The sequence below is a fragment of the Python bivittatus genome, unplaced genomic scaffold (assembly GCF_059951505.1).
Source record: "Python bivittatus isolate LINGU-HERP-01145 unplaced genomic scaffold, Pbiv_v1 ctg000610_np1212, whole genome shotgun sequence".
NCBI classification, from domain to species: Eukaryota; Metazoa; Chordata; class Lepidosauria; order Squamata; family Pythonidae; genus Python; species Python bivittatus.
In genome coordinates, this window is record NW_028277088.1 from 27980961 (window position 1) to 28001807 (window position 20847).

Here is a 20847-nt window from a genome sequence, read left to right on the forward strand (position 1 = left end):
CATGCTTCAGGCTGGGCTGAAATCTTCACTGTTATTCTCAGGGTATAGATAGTAGCCTGCAGTTTATAGCTGATAACCAAAAGCAAAAATCCATCAAAATGGAAGAGGGGAAAACACAGCTGAGGAAAGAAGGCAATCTGAAGATCAGGGACTGGATATATCAAAAGCAGCAAGAGAGTTTCAAGGAAAAAAATCAGACACAGCTAATAACTCAAGGTGACAGCAGAAGTTCAGAGTCCAGGGAAACAGTATGTGAAACTGAGGATCAAAAGCTTGAACAGCAGGAAGCAGGAGCAGAAATATAATAGCTTACACAACTAGAATCCCCAGGACTTATCCTCAGCATAAATGACCCTCTGATATCTCCTTTGGCACCAGGTATGTTCCCTGCCCATCTATATATTTTGAAAAGATATTTAAAAGAACCAGAAAGTAACATGTTGCAAAGCAAAATGCCAGCTTCCAGTGTCATCTTCATTTGCAAGAATGCCTCTGAGCCCTGCATCTGACATTTCTTCAGGTATCCAAGACTCTGTATGTGAGGTTGTATGTCTGGAAGCTTCATCTGGTGCAAAACAAACTGGTGCCAAAGGAGATGTCTGAGGGATCATTTATGCCCAGGGTCCTGCCCTGGAGATTCTAGTTGTGCAAAAGCCAGAATGCTAATCAATGCATACTATTAGGAGCATGCCATTGCCAGTTGTTTGCTGGGCACAACTTAAGGATGTTAGCTTTAGTCTATGAAATGCTGAACAGTTTGGGGTTTGATATAGGAGAGAGTACTTTTCACAATATGAGTCTGTCTGAGCATTATTCTACAAGGACTCTTTAGTGTTGGCTTCGCCTTCTGTGTATATTGTGAGGCACATTGGATAGCCTTCTGTGTCACTCCCAAGTTATAATATAGGCTCCGTTGGGTTGTGTTCAGCCCCCACTCTTTCTACTTTTAGGAAATATGTTAAGACTTCTTTCTTTAGCCAGGCCTTTTCAGTTTGAGTTATTCAGTTTGAGTTATTCAGTATTTGTTTGTAATCCTTTTTATCAGATTTTTAATGGTTAATTCCTTTGCATTCTTTCTGGAAAGAAAGGTAGAATACAATCCACTTGACTGAATTACAGTCAAGTAAAAAATAAACATCTCCAGGTTGAGCAGCCTTTACATTTGCAAATATGAAGTATATATGTGATTAATTGCAAATCTTGCTCTTGAATATTCATTTGTAAGGCACCTTAAATCAGTGGAACTTCACAATCTATGACAAGAATCCTTTGACTTTATCAACATGTAAAGAAAACAAATGAGCTTATTTCCACTCAATAAAATTAGTTTTTATTAATATAATTGTTAAATTTACATATGAGATTACATACAAATGAAATTGATGCAAAACATTTCACATATTTTGCATAAGAAAATTCAGAAGTTCTCAAATAAGCAAACAAAAAAGACATATTCATCCTAAGTTTGGTTATATGTTGTTGTTTCAATTAGTGAATATATAGAAAAATCTCTACCACCATTCTGCAGAAGGGATGGATGTTATCCATCACAAAAAAATAACATTTTGATAGAATTCTTCTTAGTGTTGCTTTGCTGTGCTTGAAGTGAGTTGCTTCATGACCTGTATTGCCCAAAAAGCAATGCAGAGGGAAAACAGTACCTGTTGTATGAAAGATAAATACAAAAAGACATTTTTATCTGCTTATGAATTATACAAAGTAATGAAGACAGGTATGTTGTCAAATTACAAAATTAGATATAATAACCTGTTAATCATTTCAAAATAATGCAAGATATAGTAAATAAATAAACAAAATATTATAAATATGAACATAATCCTCTTCAACTGACTTCTATAAAATGATCATTAACAAATACAGATTACAATATTCCAGTCAGTTTTTATATTGGTGTGCTAATTTGTTGAGGATGTGTATTGTTAGTGGGCAGGGCAGAACCAGTGGTACCACAACTAAAATTAGGCAGAGCATTCTTTGGTATTTCTTCTCTGTTTTTTCCTTTTCTCTTTCTTTGCAATGGACTGCTCTGGAAAGTAAATAGAAGACTGTGTTAACTTAGCTTGATGCATTCCACAGCTGCAAGTTGTCTCCCCATGCTGTGAAAATGATGTATTCAACAATGAGCACGCCTCTGAGAACTGAATCTGTGGAGGCCATATGGTTTGGAAGGAGTCAAGAGTAAGTAGAGGCATGCATCCATAATAGAAATCCAAGATGCTGCTGGGAAGATGGAAGGACCATCTGAATATAAGGAACTGTGGTTGGCTTGGGATGATATAGAGACAGGACAGAGGATTTATTAAAAACTGGTTGTATTATCCAGGAAAGAATTAAGTAGAGCTCTAATTCTGGTTTTCTAAAGATGGATGGATGGATGGATGGATGGATGGATGGAAGGAAGGAAGGAAGGAAGGAAGGAAGGAAGGAAGGAAGGAAGGAAGGAAGGAAGGTAGGTTTTAACAAGCTCTAAGTGTCCCTGAAGGTGAGGTCTTGATTGTGTTCTGGAACTCTAGTGACTGGACAGTCCCATTCAGTTCCACCAGGATAAATTCCTTGAGGATTGTGCAATAATTAAAGACACATATTTAAATGCTGTCAACAATGCAGAAATTCAGGTAACAGCAATTCAAACTTTCTGAGCCTCTGCCTTTCTTATTTTGGTTAGTTTTTGATGTGAAACACAGGTGTAATTGCTGTAGTGATAAAAATACGCTTACATTAATTGTGATTCACTAGACTTATATAAATATTATTCAAGGAAGGAAGGATAGAAAGAAGGTGAGGTGACACATCATCTAAATAATAGTAGCAACAACAACAATACAAGTAACATGTTTTACTACTTCAATCCAATGTCAATATATTACTTTAGGACAGCAAAATGTCCCCTAAATGTCCCCAAATAAATATACACATGTAGTATAAAATAAATATTCCACTGGATCTTATTTTACCCCATTATGTTACAAGTGCAAAAATCAGTCTTTTTCTTGATATGTTTTATATCCCCAGTTGTATTTATTTATTTACAGAAAAAATTATGAATGACAATATCCATTTTAATGATTATAGTTTACTGCTATGTAGATTACATTGACATTGCCCAAGAAGAAATATCATATAGACCTATTTCTGTGTACATTCTGTAATAGAAATAACTTTATGGCTAATTTTGTCTCACACAACTGATAAATAACTGATAAACTGATAACTGTTCAGCTGATAAATAAACTGAATAATGATATTACAATGTTAAAGAAAGAACTAAAATTAAAATATTAAATACTGGAGTTCTCTACACACCAAGGAATAATTAAAGGAAATTTAGTAAGAATTACTTTTGAGTAAATATGTATAGGTTTGCGCTGAATATATCGAGATCACAATTCACAGTCTTAATTCTGAAATTCAATCTGTTCTTGACTCCTGCAATTTAGAAGCAAATTTGATATATGAATGAGGAAGAGTAGTGTTTCTACCAGATATGAAAGCAATTTTTTCTTAATCTTTTCTAAGGCTCCAAGTGCATATGATTCTGCAACTGTTATCACACAAGCATTCATTTGATAAAGCAGTACATTTTTAAAAAGGCTTAAAAATCAGCTCCATTTTTTTAAAAAATCAGCAACAATGACTAAAGTGCAGAGTTGTTCTGGAGAAATAATTAATAGATGCTTTCAAGGCAAATTGTAGGACATCAAAACCCAGGAGATGTTCTCAGCTGAAGCTGCAATAGCTATTCTTTATAAAAGGGAAATCCTTTAAACGTGTGTGCAATTGTTTTCATTGCAATGGTGCAGGATTTATTTTTTAAAAAATATTTTTAGCATGCTTTAAAATGCAGTGAATATTTGTGGAAAAGAATATATAGAATTAAAGAACTGGAGTAACGTACACTATAGCAGATAGTCTTTGAGAATTCCATAAAAAAAAAGGAAAACAGAAACCTGACAAATTCAGAACCAAGCACATTTGAAGGATTTTTCTAGTGCTGAAGGCACAACGTTCTAGTTATCACTCAACATCATTACAAACTATGCTTTTTCATTTTTTAATGATGGTCTAATCTGGCATGAAATTTTATAGCAGTTTGACAGTACATCAGGCTAAAAGATGATAGAATGTACATACTCATACATGCTGTCAATCAAGACAGCTTTTGAAGGTTGTTCATAACTGCAGTCAATGTTGAATGGAGCCCTAAGCATGGAGGGATCTTTTTTCTTGAACTTGCTGAACAGTGCTAGTTTTTTGAGAGGAGGAGTAGGGCTTTCTTATCATTTATTTTGCTTTCATCTTAGTGTCTCATGCCTTCTGTGCCTGTACAGGCCCTTTGATCACCTCTGAGGACATCCTGAGGTGCTCCTGCCAAGTGATGTAACGTAGAGGAGCATTATAAGGAAGGAAAAGCTTCCTGGCCTATGTTAATGTACCTTTAGCACCAGACAAGGATATTTCTCTCTCCCAAGGCATTTTATAGTTTGTATTCAACTTGGTATCTGGTCTGAACTGGAATAGTGACGTGTGTCTGTGCGTGTATATATATACACACTCTATCTATCTATCTATCTATCTATCTATCTATCTATCTATCTATCTATCTATCTAGTATGTGTGTTATATATGATAAAAGTTTGTCTTAACCTTCACACCACTGGATTATTACTCAGAAATGTTTTGTTTTTTATTGTGTTTTAGAACCTTTTCTCTTAAACAAATTTGTAAACCAGAGAACTTTGGTTATTGGACAGATAAGAAATATAATAAACAAATGTTAGAATAATAATCCAATGGTGTGAAGGTTAAGAAAAGCATTTATCTCTGCTGATGGCCATTACATGGTAAAAGGGGTATCTAACTTAACTGGAAAGTTTTACTTGGTTTTTAAGTTAGTGAATAATGGCGTTTTCCCTGCTCTCAAGCAGCACTGCACTAACAGTTCATTAGAAAGTACATTTCACCGATTTCTCATTTTATAAACCAGGCAAACTATCCTGCTGCTGAAAAATTAGACAGCAATAATTCTCACTGAGTAAGTGTACAAAATAAATCATAATAGGCAACTTGCTTATACAACTGTTAAAAACTCTTTCCCCTTTGATATGAAAATTCACGAATTATGTTGCCAATGATTTATTTGAATCTACAAACTGCAGTAATTTCTTTCTCTTTCTCTGAGGCAATGGAATTTTTCAGGATGTAAACCTGTAGAAATGTTTTCCTATGTGAGCTGGGGTTGAGGAAAAATCTGCCTTTCGCTCTTTTCCACGATCATCAATCTTCTCCCAGGTACTAACCATCTTGTTATCTAACTTTTTAATCAGGTAATTTTCTTAGTAGATTGAAGGAATGCTATAGACATAATATATCTCAACTTTGGTGAAGCATTTGACAAAATACTACATGATGGGTTGATTAGCAAGCTGTTTAAGTGTAATATGGATGTCATGACAATTAAGTAGGTACATAGATGGCTCCAAAAACCATATTCAAAGAGTGCATGTTAATGGTTAATCGTCAGATTAACAAGAGATATTAAGTGAGATGCCAAAAAGATCAGTCCTGGGTCCTATACTCAATATTTTTATTAATTATGTGGAAGCAGTAGCAGAAGAACTATTTATGTAATTTTCATAATTTATGTAAAATTCTGACTCCTAATACCCTAGAAGGCACAACTAAAATTCAAAACAATTTTGATAGGTATGAAAAAGGAACAGTAAGAAGAGAATGACATTTAATGGAGACAAATTAAAAGTTCTTCACTTAGAAAACAAAAATCAGATGCAAGATATAGGATGACAAAATACCTGGCTATGAGATGCTACTTGTAAAAAAGGTTTAGAATAGTAGTTGACTGCAAATCAAATAAAGGTGAACAGTATGATGTGGCAGCAAAAGAAGAAGAAGAAGAAGAAGAAGAAGAAGAAGAAGAAGAAGAAGAAGAAGAAGAAGAAGAAGAAGAAGAAGAAGAAGAAGAAGAAGAAGAAGAAGAAGAAGAAGAAGAAGAAGAAGAAGAAGAAGAAGAAGAAGAAGAAGAAGAAGGCAAATACAATTTTAGTTTTCATGAACAGGAGTATACTTTTCAAATAATGGAAAATAATTGTTTCACTCTATTCTGCTTTGGGTCAGACCTTATCAAAATCACTGTGTCCATTTGTGAACACCACACTTCTGGAATTGGAAAAATTGGAACAGGTTTATAGAAGGGCAATGAAGATGAAACTATGACCAATGAAGGGAACTTGAGAAAAGATAACTGGGCAAGAATATGACCGCACTTCCTAAATATCTGAAAGGGTTTTTTTTCATACAGCAGAAGGTCAAAATTGATTTTCTTTCCAAAGTGCAGTTCATAGAACAGATGTAAATTACAGAAAGGTAGACACCAATTGAACATTAGGAGGCAGAAATTTGTAACAGTAAAAAGCAATGTCCCATAGTTACTGGATGTGTTCAAGTGGAAGCTAAACATCCACCTGGATTCATAAATGGGCCTTTCCTATGATTCTAAGTATTTAATATGAGCATGGTGGAGATGTTATACATAACAAAAATAGCCATGCTTTGTAAATACCAGTACTTATGTTGACAATGTCTCCTATCCAGTTCATTACTGTTGTCCATCTGTAAGGATGCTGTACATATCTACAGACATCTAAGCACAGGACTACCACTATTGAGAAATGAACCTTGAGTGACCAAGGTTTGTATCTCCCTTATATAAAGTTCACTTCAGATTGATATGAATTATGTGTTAGCTGGGCTGTCTGACATGTGAATTAACATTTATTCTATTCAATTGGTGCATGAAAGCCCTTCCTATGGTTACACAAAATGCCTAAGGAAAAATATAATTTATTTTTATTTATTAGCATATCATGTACAAGCTATGTCTTCATGTATTTTTCTGCAAATGTTCACTTTCACAGTTGTACTTCACAATAGCACTGTTTTTACTAGAAAAGTAAGCAACCTTTTATAATGGAAGAAGAAAACAACATTAGTTCAACTCCCTCACATAGAGCTTCAAAACCTAGAACTATGGAGAACAAGCTTGAAATCTGGGCTTAGCCACAAAGCTTACTGGGTGACTTTGGACTAATCATGTTCTTCCACCCAAAGTTACTTCAGATGGTTAATGTAATCATTGGACTGCACTGTGATTCTGATGTACTTATGCAGATGGCCACTAGATGGAAACAAATACATAGAATTCTAATTCTTTGCTGCCAACTGGCAGTTGACTGGAGTTTGGCAGCCCAGAAATGGAAGTCCTACTGTACATTCATTTGCTGGAATACAGCTCTTCTATATAAGCATCTCAGATTCTAACCCTGGAGAGAGTGCAGGAGGGGCCCAATAACATACCTTCCATCTATTTTTATGCCTTCACACTCTTAGATAGTCCTGAAAAAAGGCTAATAATGTCCCTTTTACAACAATGCTAGAGACAGTGCAGCACTCGTTCCAGCACGCACATTGCCAGGATCAAGTTTACAATGAATATGGAAGTTCATTCAGTACATGAAAATGTACTGAAAAGCATCTACAAACTCTGAATCAAATTAGTAGTATACAAATATCCATACAATCTATACTTCCAACACCTCCTACTCTCATTAATGATCTTTCATCAGATTCAAAGCTAGAACTTTAATAAAGCCCACCAGTAAAACACTGCTTCATGCAAAGGCAAAATGTGACATATAGTATATATCCAATCTCTATTCTGCAGTTCCTGTGCTCTTCCAGAAACTGTAAGCAAAGTGATAATTCAATGTACTTTCTTAGTTGTCACAGAAACCTTGTATTCTTAATGGGTAGGGAGGGGGGAAGAGGAAGAAGTCAGCAACATTAGCCTTTCTCCTGCAGTATTAATAGGGCCCTCTGCTGTCTCAAGAAAAAGAGTACCTATAAGTTGTCTTCTAGAATGTTTTAGGAGTATTTGATTAATACAAATACTGTGTATGAAGATTTTCTAGCAAACTGTTTTTATCTCAAGTTTAAGCATAGTGGAAACTTCAGATTAGTGTTAAAATCAGAGGGACAACAAGCAAACTTTGTGAACTCTGCTGTAGTAATTGTTCAATATAGGTTTCTGTTAATTCAACCAGAGGCATTTCATACTGGTCACAATATACATACTAGCCTACTTCTGGGCTACAAAAATCCAGGTGACCATTTGATGGCACCAAACTGACAAGGGGTTTCTGTTCTTATCTGCTAACATCTAGTGGTTGTCTATATTTGTGCAGTCCAGTTCAGGATAAAATCATTCTCTAATAATAAAGCTAAAACGTAAATATTTTGGACAAATAACAAGGAAGCAAGAAGAAGGAACTGATGCTCGGACAATGGAAGGTAATTGCAAGGAGGCCACCAGACAAGGTGGGTAGATAACTATCACTGATGACACAAATATGAGCTTATAAGATCTCCAAGAAGCAATTACTCATAGACAGTCCTGGGAAAATGACATCCCTTGAGTCATGGAGCATTGGAATCAATTAAACAAGTGAGCTACAACACCAAAATAAACTTTTTCTGAGAGTGTGGGGAGGGATTCTTGGAAAATTCACTTTATTTTCTCTCTCTTACTGAGAATTTGCTTCAAGTTTTGAAGCTGCCTAGATATTCATGCTTCTTTAATACAGGAGGTGATAGATGTACTGAGGCCAGGTGATGGAACAGCAATGATTCAGCACCTACCACTTCATGTTTGAAGTGATAATGGCTCTTTGTGATGCCCCGTCAAGCACAATGAAAGCTTTGGTGGAAATAATCTAACCCAGGCTTTCCCCTAATGGTGCCTTTGGAGACTTCAGTTCCTGCCAGCGCTTGGTTGAGAATTAAGGAAACTGAAGTCTAATGCATCTGAAGGGCATCCAGCCTGTGAAGGCTGAATCATAAGTGATGAAATCATTTTAAATAATAATCCTAATCGGTTATTTTTCTCATGATCCATATGTGATGTAGTTTTTATACTGACTTTTTAATCCGGTCATTTCAAATGTTGTTTTCAGTTTTATTTACACTGCCTACTAAAACCAACTCTGTTTAAGAAGGGGGAAAAAACCCTAACCCACATAGTTGTATCCTGGCAGAGCTTGTTATTGTTTTGCTTCTATGTCAAAGGGATGGCTGAAGTTTCAACCATTGTTAACCTCTCCCATGGTGTGCTAAGAAAAGGTCAGAGGCTCACATGTGGCTTGAAGCCTTGGGAATTGCTCTCAGTGTTCTGCCAGGGAAAGGAATGGCCCAAATGCTTTCTCTCATAAGTTCTAAGCCATAAACTGCATCCTACTTGATGAACTATGCCAAAACTAGACCCAAGGGTATACTGGGACTTGGCTGATGGGAAAAATGAGTGCTTCCTATGGAAGCTACAGATGTTTTCCTGAGAATGAGAGAGAGAGAACATGCATTTGTCAGAACTTTTTCCTCCTACTTTCCACTTTTAACTACCTGTTCTGACAAGGTTTCGATTAAAGGAAGGAAAAACAGTAGACGCTATGTGTTGAAAATACAGAGAATTCTCATAGAAGGGCAAGTTGTGTCTGTTTAGACGTATTGTCTTTTTTTCTTGGCAATTACAGTTTTTAAAATGTAAATAGGTACAAATGCCTACATCTCAAGATGAAACCTTTGATTATGAAATCAGTATGAAATTCATACTAATAACTATGTGATGGTGGCTTAAAATCCCAGTAATGTAGGAGGTGCTCCTAACAGCAATGCATGCTTACAAACCCAGCGATTGCCAAACATTTTATACAGACGGGCTTAGCATGCAGCATCTGCCTCAAAGTCACATATACTAGCTTGTCTTTAGGAAAAGTATCTCTACCAGCACCCTTCCTTTCTCTTCTACCAAATTGTAACTCAGCTGGGAGAGACCTCACGTTTCTAGAGACAAACTAGTTTTACAATATTAGATTATAGTAATAAAATGCAGGGTAAAAGAAAAAGAGTTGAGAAATAACCTAGTAGGCAATAATTTAAAGCACATGCTTTCTAGGTAAAAGCACAAGTTTTAACTTGTCATTTTTAATAAAACAAACAAACAAAAGGCAGCAAGTGATGGCAAAGAAGGTTTTATCTTCATCTGGGAAGGTAGTGCCAAAGTAAATACTGTTTACAGAAGTAACACATGCCTACTTCATCTCTTCTCCAATCTTATCACAAGGGTGTATATATTCATTTAGGGGCTAAAGTTGCTAGACTTCCTTAGAGTATCTGTCACCATTGATAGTATTTATGTAAACTACTGTTATCATCAATTAATAGCTTGCTATCTCTTCATATAACTATGTATGTCTGTTCGTAATAAATCCTTACACTAATAATCACAATGCCAGCTCACATGGGCCAATGAATTGACTCCACAAAGCTTCTCAGAAGAAATCTTATTTTTTTTCCTACCTAAATTTAGAGTCAATATAATAGTTTGCATATTTGTTACTCAACTGCTATTGTATTTCAAATACATGACAGGAGGCCAGAAAATTAAATGTTTTTGTTCTCAAGTGTGTGTGTGTGTGTGTGTATGTATATATATTGAATTATTGAAACTATAATTCAATATATATACTGCAAAAATAGTTTCAATAATTCCCTAAGAGCTTATAAAAGGTAATTTTAACTAGCTAGTGTTCAGGATGAGTGGTGGAGTTGGTAAGTAAATTGGATTATTATTACTTTTTCCACATAATTAGCAACCATTAAAAACGGTTTATCAAAGTAACTGAGCTGAATTTTTAAAATAATTTCAGTGATAAATTAGATTTAATCACTAGCACTCTTTCAAAATCATTAGTTTCATATTTATAGATAATTGGTAGGCCTGGAACAACCTTAAACTATGAGTTGTTGTTTTCTGTCAAGCATTCATTCTAAGCATTTAAAGGATCAGTTCGCACAGCTAAACCACCATACAGACTGGTTTTTGGTGACAATCTGGCCGGTATGGCTCAGTGTGTTGGCACTGTAGATGATTAGTGAGAAGATAGTGGTGTGGACTTCTTTTTCCCCTTCTGCACATATAAGATTTAGCAAGCTATAGCAATATATATGTTATCTAGCAAGCTTTGTGGTTTGCATCATTTGTTTTGTGAAGCACTCTCACTTGGAAGCCTCTTATCTGTAGCCTTACTTGTCACAATTAAGATAAGGAAGACAACACCAGCTCCTTAACCTGACACCTGCTAAGGGAAAGAAGAGTGATGTTTCCCATAAATATATTCTTAGCAAAGGGTCACTTATCTGGTTCTCAAGTTATTAACCAGATGTGTCATCAGACCATCTGCCGATGGGATGCTGTCTTGCTTTCAAATATCTCTGGCAGTAGATCGACTGTCTGAGTTGTGACCAAGTCACATATGTACTAACAAACAATATTCAGGTGTTATTGTTTGTACTCCTTGTCTTGCTAGAAAAGTATAAAAAAGAGGTTCATGTTGGGGGGGAGGGGTGCTTTGTGCTGAATTGCCAGCTTTGGGGACGACTGTCAGCTACCATTTCTTCTGTGGGATTGCTGGTAAGCTAAAGAGACATAGATTGGTATATTTTTATATCTTCCTCCTGTAATTCTTTTAATATTTACTCAATAAAAATCCTTTTTGGCATTTCACCCTGATTTGAGCTTATTGTCTAAGGAATTTTAAACCAAGTGCTGTCTCCTGGCTGGCCACCAGGTGGCAACACAATCAACGAACCAGAGTTTAAAATTATGGCTTAGCAAAATGTGTGAGCTGAGCCTAGCCAGCATAATGCAATCCAAACAAGCTCTTTAGGTTAGTAACAGACCTTATGAACTCACACACCAGGATTTTTTCTGCTTTTATTTATTCTGTATTACCCTTTGCACTAAATTGAGTCAGTTGCAAGTGCCTTCAATACTTGCATTTTTTTTTCCTGGTATGAACTCCACTAAAGAGACTCATGCATATTGTATATGTTCTTCTGTGTGGACCATAGTGGAACAGAACTACTATGACAGCAACAAAGCAGCCATGTATGAGATTAAGAATAATTGGTGTATCTAATGTAAAATCCACCCATATTAAAAAACAGTCAAATAAATCACTTGTCTACTTCCAGAAACGTATGTGACTGGTTTAGATAAAGTAGTAAATAGTTATGCACAGGCTTTCTGACTTCCAAGCATTTTGTGGTTTAACATGTCCTAGATGCAGAATTCAAGATTTCAAAAGACATTATTCTCTTCATTCCTTTTCTGGAATTTCATTAATTCTGTCAATCTTCCAAGTCTACCTTATAAATCTTTCCCTGAAAAAGACAGGTTATTTTTTTATGTTGCATTTCTTCTTCTTTTAAGCAAAATGCAAACAACCCTTGTTCTGAACAAAGTCATTGCAAGAATTACATCTGAAAATGAGATACCCGTTTGCATTACACTTTATGAATGTGGCAATCCTAGTATCCATGGTTAAGCAGTCCACAATGGGATGCAACTGTTTACTTTTATGTTTGTACTCTTCTTTGCTACATATGGAAGTATACTTTTCCCCTCCATATGGAGAAACTGCTTGTATTCTCTTAGCTGCATGCACGCTTGCTACCAGAATTCAGCAGCTGTTTGTTGTTCCACATCTTCTATTTCCCTTTTCTTAAATGTTTCTCTTGTCTTCAGAATTCCCCCATTGGATTCTGGGAGGAAAACACTCCACCTGGAGACAAAAGGTTCTTGGTGTTCCACAGCCATTCCTTGCTGTGCTGCAAATGATGGTGCTGAGTCCAGCTCACAAGGAATGGTTGGACTCTTGATCCTGGAAACTGAGATCTATGTTGCTCTACAGTTGATGACTTTGCCAAACTCAGTTGACCTCACAAGGCAAAGATGAGAGAGGGAGAAATGCTTCTTAGTATAGTGAAGTATCACTGAAGCTATTCCACACTACTGTTAGAAAGATTACACTTATATTGTTTCTCTGTATCTTCCATTCTCCTTGGTTTTAAACATTTATACACATACAAGTTAATGTATGCCTAATACAATGCATGTACAGACTGGACTAAATAGATGTACACTGAATGTAAGTTTACATTATTTCTTCATTTGCATGTAAGTTTTTATAGGACGATAGAATAACTCTCAACTTCAGTTATCTAGTTCAAGCCAATCTGAGGTTTCCTCTTGCATATTTGATAATGGAGCCTTCACACTAAACAGCGGAAGACAGAAACTGCAAGTCTTTGTCTGTAATGCTAATCAAAATGGCTGCTTTTCAAATTGTTTCTAGTTTGGAGTACATCTTAATAAAGAGATTGCCATCCCACTAATTTAGGGAACTCAGCCACTGGAAGGAGCAAGGCAAGCATGAGATTGATTCATTCCCAGATGTGTTCAAAGCCATTTTTTAAAAGAAAGGATCCTGACTAGGAAGCACAATGTCCCTCATACAGTAATGCTTCATAAAATTGGGTTATAATACAACTAGCCTTCCTAACCTGTACCCCTAAGCTGAAACCTGATAGATCTAAACGTTAGTTTTGTGACACAGGTGACAGTTGCTTTGCCCAAACTTCCTAGCAATAAAAAAATGTGTTCAAACCACCAGTGCATTTTTACTATTGTCACATTAGAATATTTTTTCTTCACAAGATATTGTACACCCCCAAAATTGTTGGGTACCATTGCATAAATTACCACACTCATTTTTCTGGGGAAAAGGGGTTAAATTTAATACAGCTGGATAGCTGAACAGCTGCTTTCATGATTTAAATAAAAACAAGCTGAAATCTTGCTGTCAAATGGGTGATATATGACTTGTAATGGGATGTTTCCAACCTTTTCTTCCATATGGTTGCCTATGTTAGGAAATACACACAGCCTCCACTCCAGCCAGGTTCCCAGAAAACATCTGGCTCCTATTCCTGCTCTGTTAGTTCCAAAGTTGCCTCCCACAAACATAAAATGATTCATAGGGCAACATCCCTTTGCTTAAGGATCCAATTAGGAGCTTCATTGATAATTTTATCATGTGCCACAACTAGAGATATGGGAAAATGGAACACATTCAAAAAGGATTTTTCACATATATCTGATTGTACAGTATCTGCACATGATAAATTTAATATTTCAGGCGGTATTTCCATAGCCGATTTTGGAAGCCAACCAAAGTGTGGTAAACGTATTGTTAATTAATTATGTTGTTGTTATTCATTCTGTAACAAAATAAAATTAAAATAAGATTTTCATTTTTCAGCAATACAACATCAGTCAGTTATTATTGTGGCCCTGGAGTGGGCTTTCCACAAACAGAGAGTTTTTGTTTGTTAGTGGAGGAAACTCAGATTCAGTGTCAACTCCCACCTGGACAAAGAAGGCAGGGTCTCCTCAAACTTTCAGAGATTTCTGTCAGTCCCTCCTGCAGCCTCCGACATCATCTCATGCTGTTCTGGAAGGTCTCATCAAACTTCCACAGCAGATTTTCAGACACATAGAAGGCCGCAGCATCATAAAAAAAATTAGCAAAAAAAGGATTCTCCAGTCCTTTCCAACAATGGGATTATTCAGTCTGTTGTGTTCCATTCCAGACAATCATGGATCATTACTTCTAATGGGAAAATTGTAAGTTTCTGCAAAACCGTTAAATCATTTTATATTGAATGGGCATCTCTGAAGTAATTATATCAGTATTTCTCAAGCAATGAATACTACAGTCCAACCCTAATCCTAACTGTAAGAACAATTCAGTTGTTCCTTCTGACTATTCAGTAGATACATAGAGGTAGAGTTGGAATATGTCATACTACCCTGCTCTACACATTCAGCTGAACATGTAAAGAGGATCATCTGTCTAAGAAGCTACTACATCCCAATCATACCTGGTTACAGACTGTGTGATACTGTCAGTATATTTGTAGGAGACTCTTTCATAAGTTAAGCTGCATGCACAGAAACCTAGTCCACTTGGTCCTTAGCATGCTCACTGATGAATAAGTGAAGGGAGAGACTGAACAGGGCTTACCATGATTGCCCTATGTGTCTCCTCAGAACTAAGAACAATTGCATTTAATGAGATTTAGCTTCAAACAATACCTAATAATAATGTGAAAACTTTTTTGGTCTTTGAATGGCATTCTAGAGACCACATTCCAAAAAAGGTGGGACAGGGTAAAACTAAATTGGATTTAATTTAATTTAAACTTAATTAAATCAATACAGCTAATATAATTAGTCCCCATGTATTTCATATTTTCCCTTTTCTGTCAAATGAAAAATTATTAATTTATTGCCAGCTTTTGAAAGAGCACTGTTTTGGCAGGCTGCATGAATCTCTCATGTATATGCCTGTAGTTTTTCACCCAGGGCATGGCAATAAATCTGTCTCTAGAAACTGAACCAGCAGTAATCAGGAACTAGAAGTGGTAGAGTCAAGGGCAAGGCTCAGATAGACAGGCTGCGTTTACTGCAACTACAAGAAGCCTGACACTGAAGAAGAAAAGCTTCTGCAGGAAAGAGCAATGCAACTTAGCAGAAAAATTAAAATCTGATGTCTTTTTCTCCTGCCCTTCCTTAGTGGGAATGGATTCTTGCTGCTTGTCTCCTCATAATGGGCGTGGAAAGTAAATGCATCTTATTTTGATAAAGGTTTTTTATGGTTATAGGCTTTTTGTTTCCAGCACTGGCATGTTCTGCCCTCAAAGTTAAAGTTTTTGACGTTGTTATCCTTGTGTTGATGGTCTTACTCGCAATGAAGGTTGTATGTGTACTGATCTAATACTGTATGACAGAATCAATCGTTTGAAGGGAAGCTAAATCAGGCTTTCTGCCATAACTAGCTAATTAGCATTCTTACCACTAGTCTTGTCATCTGGATCAAGTTAGTGGCCACATTCTTGGCATTTGAGACATATTCCACACTTCTCTATTGTCTAACAATAATGAAGCTGCATTGTTGTGACTCTATTCCAACACCTCTCCTTCTATTTTCTCTTTTTGTATTTTCCAGTGTCTACAGTTTTCTCAACTCTACACCAAATTTCTCAGAGTTGACTAAAAAAAACATTATGTTTTATTTATAGCACTGTTCAGGTTTGATTGAAACAATTACAGACATGCTTCAGCAAATCACAGCCAAAGGTTTTTCCTAGTATTCTCCCTTTCTCTCCCACACTAACAACACACATTTGTTCTTTTTCTCCTTCTCTATTATTCTCCTTCTTTCCTCCCATTTTCTTCTTTGTTCCATTAATCACTTGTGTCTTTGGATGAAGGACAGGATCCACATAAAACCAACTCTTCATCAAAAGTATTCTGAAGGGATGCACATAATTTTTTTAAAAAAATATATATATATTTTTAAAAAAAGAGAAGTTGGCATGCTACAAAGCAAGTTCTAGACTCTACAATTATGTTAATCTTGAAAGGAAGAGATCCCCTAAAATGTTCTTAGAAAGTAACAATTATGAGCAGCTGCAGCCCGGTGCAGAGTTTCAAAGAGTGTCCACCTACCCAGAAAAACAATAAATGGCACATCCTGCAGGATGGTGACAAGAAGGCAGAAAGCAATCTAACATATTGTGTTTACAACTGGTTAGATTTCACCATGGCAGCCATTTTGGCCAAAACCCCTAGCAGCCATTTTGTGAGCATGCCCACAACATGTTCATGAAGTACCAAACAGGTCCATCCACTGAAAAGATTTGGCAACCCTGCTGTATTATTATTCCTGGAATGCCAATCATTATGCCTATTTTCCCTCAAGAATAGTATCTTAGATTATGTCCACAATAGCAACAAATAATTCTAACTGCATCTACTTGGCTGGTTAGATATTTTTTGCAAAGCAGAATCAATGTTGTTTCGATCTGCCAGTTATTGAATGTAGCCTTTCACACTGCAACTTTAAAATATCAAAGCAGAATGGTACACTCACTATGGATTTTATTTTATTCCCTGGATGCAGGGGTAACTAAATATAGTTAAGTAGTGTTTCCCCCCCCCCAAAATGCAAAGGCCCTATTTAATACAAAGCAGAGGCCCATTTATATCGCAGTAATATTGCTGCCATTAATGAATTCAAGTTATCCAGTCACACATTCATTTCATATATTTATATTTTCTCTTTTCTTTAAAACATATTCCTTCTGAAATTGTACTTTAAGGCAATAATCTGATGTCTAAAAAATACATTCCCTCCAATGTATTAGCAAATTTCATTATATGTAAAAGCAGTTTTTAAAAAAACGTACACAGGAGAATAGTTCACGGAGGAAGTAGAGTGGAGGGGCAATAGAAGGTGAAACTTTAGTTTATACTTTGTATGACCTATAAATCTGAATCTTACCCAGATCATACACAACCCTTATTCTCATAAGAAAAAGGGAATGAAGTGGGTGGAAGGCTATCTTAGTGTCAAAAGAAATCCATCGGGATGGGCTTGGCATAACTATTCAGATCAATTTGTTTTTCATTACTTTGCTTTAAAATAATGGGTCAAAGATTGCCTTCATTCTCCACCACCTCTTACAATCACTCTTTTTCTCAGATTAATAGGAAAAGCAAAAGCATCTCACTGATTCCTAGTAAGTCCAGATGTGGTAGGACAAGTACCAGAATTCTAAGCCAGCACGGCTGCTGAAATTTCAACACATCTGGAAGGCACAAGGTTAGTGAAGACTGCTCTACAAAGAGCTCCTTTTCAAAACAAAGAGATTATTTTGAATGCCCAAAGCAGCAAAAGAAACATCAGTCAGTAAGCTACTTATTAGGTGGCATGGCAAGATGAAGAACATTTTCCATATATTCACCAAGAATTTTACCTGACCCCATGGCTCCTACTTGACTATAGTATTAATTCAGATGAATCTGTGCTGAAAACAAAGTCCTTCATTTTCAAATATGAGTGCTTGATACGTATATTTCATTATGAGATTACTCTGCATGATTCCAAAAACTTACCTAAGACGGATAGAGAAGACGGATCTCAAAGCATGAATGCGACTGTCAAAACCTGCTCACAGAAGTGATTCAGGCAAGACCAGGTTCAGAAAGGACAAAAGCAATTTTATCCTAATATAGTTGTATCTGTAAGCCACCCAGAGTCTATGGGAGTGGTTGGCTATAATAAATTTAAATAAATAATAACGGTTGTGTGAAGCGACATACTGCTGCCACTTTTCCAACCTGGTGTTGTCTCAAGCTGTTGGGCCATTCTATTCCATTCCATAAGTTATCATCTCAATACCTTGAGAGGCTGACAGGCTAGGGAAAAGATATCTCTTCTAAAACATCAGAAGTTCACAAACTGCAATTATAATTATCTAAGTCTTTCTGAAAATACTCAAAATGTTAGGTGTGGACAGCTTTGAGCTCCTTCTGATGTTTTGACCAGGACTCTCCTAATTACATAAGACTAGTAATTGATTACTTTGTAAAGATTACAAAGTAGAGAACTGAATATAAATCTAACAAACTGAAACAACAAAAAAGTCCTGAATTTTATAATCACAGATGTACATTCATCCTACACTCACACTGTCCATTTAAGAGCAAAACAGCTTAGTAAGATTTGGATTATCGTTAATTCAAAATAACAAATATTTATTCTTGATGTGGCTGCTTGCCAAAGTCCATTCACAAAATCATTCAGTATAATCCTTCTCTTCCACAGGCAAGGAATAATATTAGATTATTCCTGACATTTTATGCACCTTTAATCGTGTATAAAATGTGCTCTGTACATTTTAATACAGATTGCACATGAAAGTCCTTTATGAAGTGGCCTGATCCCTGTATCGAACTAGTTCCATTGTGCTTTGTTTTCAAGGTCTAGCCTATGAAATGTGACTAGTTTTCTAACCCTACTAGGACTGACTCCTAGTAAGTATGCATGGGATTTAAGCCAAACTTATTTACACTTAAGTCCAGTGAAAAAAATGGACTTTCTTCCTTCTCATTATGTGAAAAGTAGAGGGGAAGATTTTCATTCCTTGTTCTCAGAGCTTCTATGTTCAGAATCTTTAGAAAGTAAGAAGATTGTGGATTGGTTTCAAGGTGCTTTTGAGCGCTCAGGGAATGGAAAAGATAGTACAGAGGTACCCTAACATTGGGACTGAACCTAACAAATAATAACTCTAAATGCCCCAGGTAGATCAATGTAAACATTAATCTGTGTATGGGCATTATTAATTTTTCTGTTTAAAATACGGAAAAGATTGATTCTCTGAATGGTTCTTTCACTTTACAACTCATCTGTTATTAAGGGCAACACTAATTAATCAACCATGAAAAAGTTTACTCACAAACAATTCAGTGCATGTGTCTTAAGTTGGGGTGACTTTTCTTCAAAGATTGTTTTGAATTCATCTCCTTTTGATCAATTCCAGTTGTGTTATTAATGCCCTTATGCATGTCTGATGTCTATAATGATTCACTTTTTCCATCCACTCACTTTCAGGTAACTTGAAAACAGATGAGGTGAAACAAAGGCTATTCCATGTGGACCATCAAGATTTTGGAAATGTTCAAGATTGCTTCATTAATTAAGTTGAAATCTTCAAGAGAGTGGAGAATGTTCATATCAAGGGTAGGAGAGCCAGCAGTACTTATTTCTTTGACTGCATTGTCCAAAGATATATGGCGGTAGACAAGGGAATAGGGCAGAATTCACTCTTGTATAGATGTCAAGAAAAAGTTTTGTCTTTTTACTTGAACAAAATCATGCAAAGGCTCTGTCTACCAAGTTCAAGAAACTTTTTAAATATGGCCAAAAATATTGAGTAATATTACAATAACACACTTAACAGATTTCTGATACTCTTTTTTTCCTTTTTGGACCAGGTCCCAGTTTGAAAGTTGGATCAAATTTATCTTTATTTTGCCAAACCAATGGAAACTCAAAAATACTAATAATTAAAATTAAAATACAATATAAACACAAAACATAGCTTATTAAGAACAACTTGGTAACTGATAAATACATTTTAAAATACATGATCCTGAAGTAGCTTCTATTTGTTTTGGACTAAATAAATACAAAAGAATAAAAAAAAATATTGCAGCAATGGAACTTAAATATGACCTAATATAAGTTTTGGACAAGAGGAATGGCAACTCCGTCTTCCCTTATAGAACAGTATGTTTCTTCTCAATGGAAATGCACATCATTATAAATCTATTGACCTACGTGATTCTAATAATTGGAGCATCCAGCAAACTCTAAAACCCTGCAGGCTCCAGAATGCTGAATTCCCATGTTATGGTTGTCTCTAAGCTCAGAAAGAATACTCTAATCTCTACAATGCTTCTTGGATTGTTGTTTCAATATAATAATATATTGCAGCATTAATTTATGTTGAAAGCAGCGGGGCTTAAATAAACCAGGTTCCCCACTGATTTCAGTGGGAAAGAACACTGATTAATTTAATCTGTATCAAGCCCAGGAACATAGATCCAAAGATCCACATGCTTTAGTGAACCCACTTTTGTTTGCCTGCGAAAAGCTGCTGATTCTCAATCACTATTTCCCCATTCCCACTTCTGCAATCTCTCAACACATGGATGGAAGGTAAATGTTTGGTTGTGACCCTCTTTATATTTCAAACTGGACTCAAAATGGTAATACATGAATGGAAGCTTAATTCAAGATGTGGTTCTTGAAAGCTCTGTTGCTGAAAAAATCATTTTGTATCGTCACAAAGTACTAAAAATGGAATGGAAGGGTAAATGTTCCATGGTGACAGTCTCCTAAAAATTTACCAAGGAAACAGATGAGTTTTGATGGTGGGAAGTATTTAAGGTCTCACTAGAACATTAGAACAGAGCCAATTTGGTGTAGTGGTTAAGGCACTAGG

At 35.9% G+C, this 20847-nt stretch overlaps 1 protein-coding gene across 3 annotated transcripts in view; it reads right to left on the reverse strand.

Moving 5' to 3' along the window:
• Positions 1-1313: 1313 nt before the first annotated feature.
• Positions 1314-20847, reverse strand: part of AGMO (alkylglycerol monooxygenase) — a 135072-nt gene continuing 115538 nt past the window's right edge. The window contains exon 13 of one of the 3 annotated variants that reach the window (XM_088150658.1): positions 1314-1661. In XM_088150658.1, coding sequence (XP_088006784.1) covers positions 1581-1661 — 81 coding nt within the window. In that variant the 3' untranslated portion in view covers positions 1314-1580. The other 2 variants (XM_088150659.1, XM_088150657.1) reach the window with 2 other exon arrangements.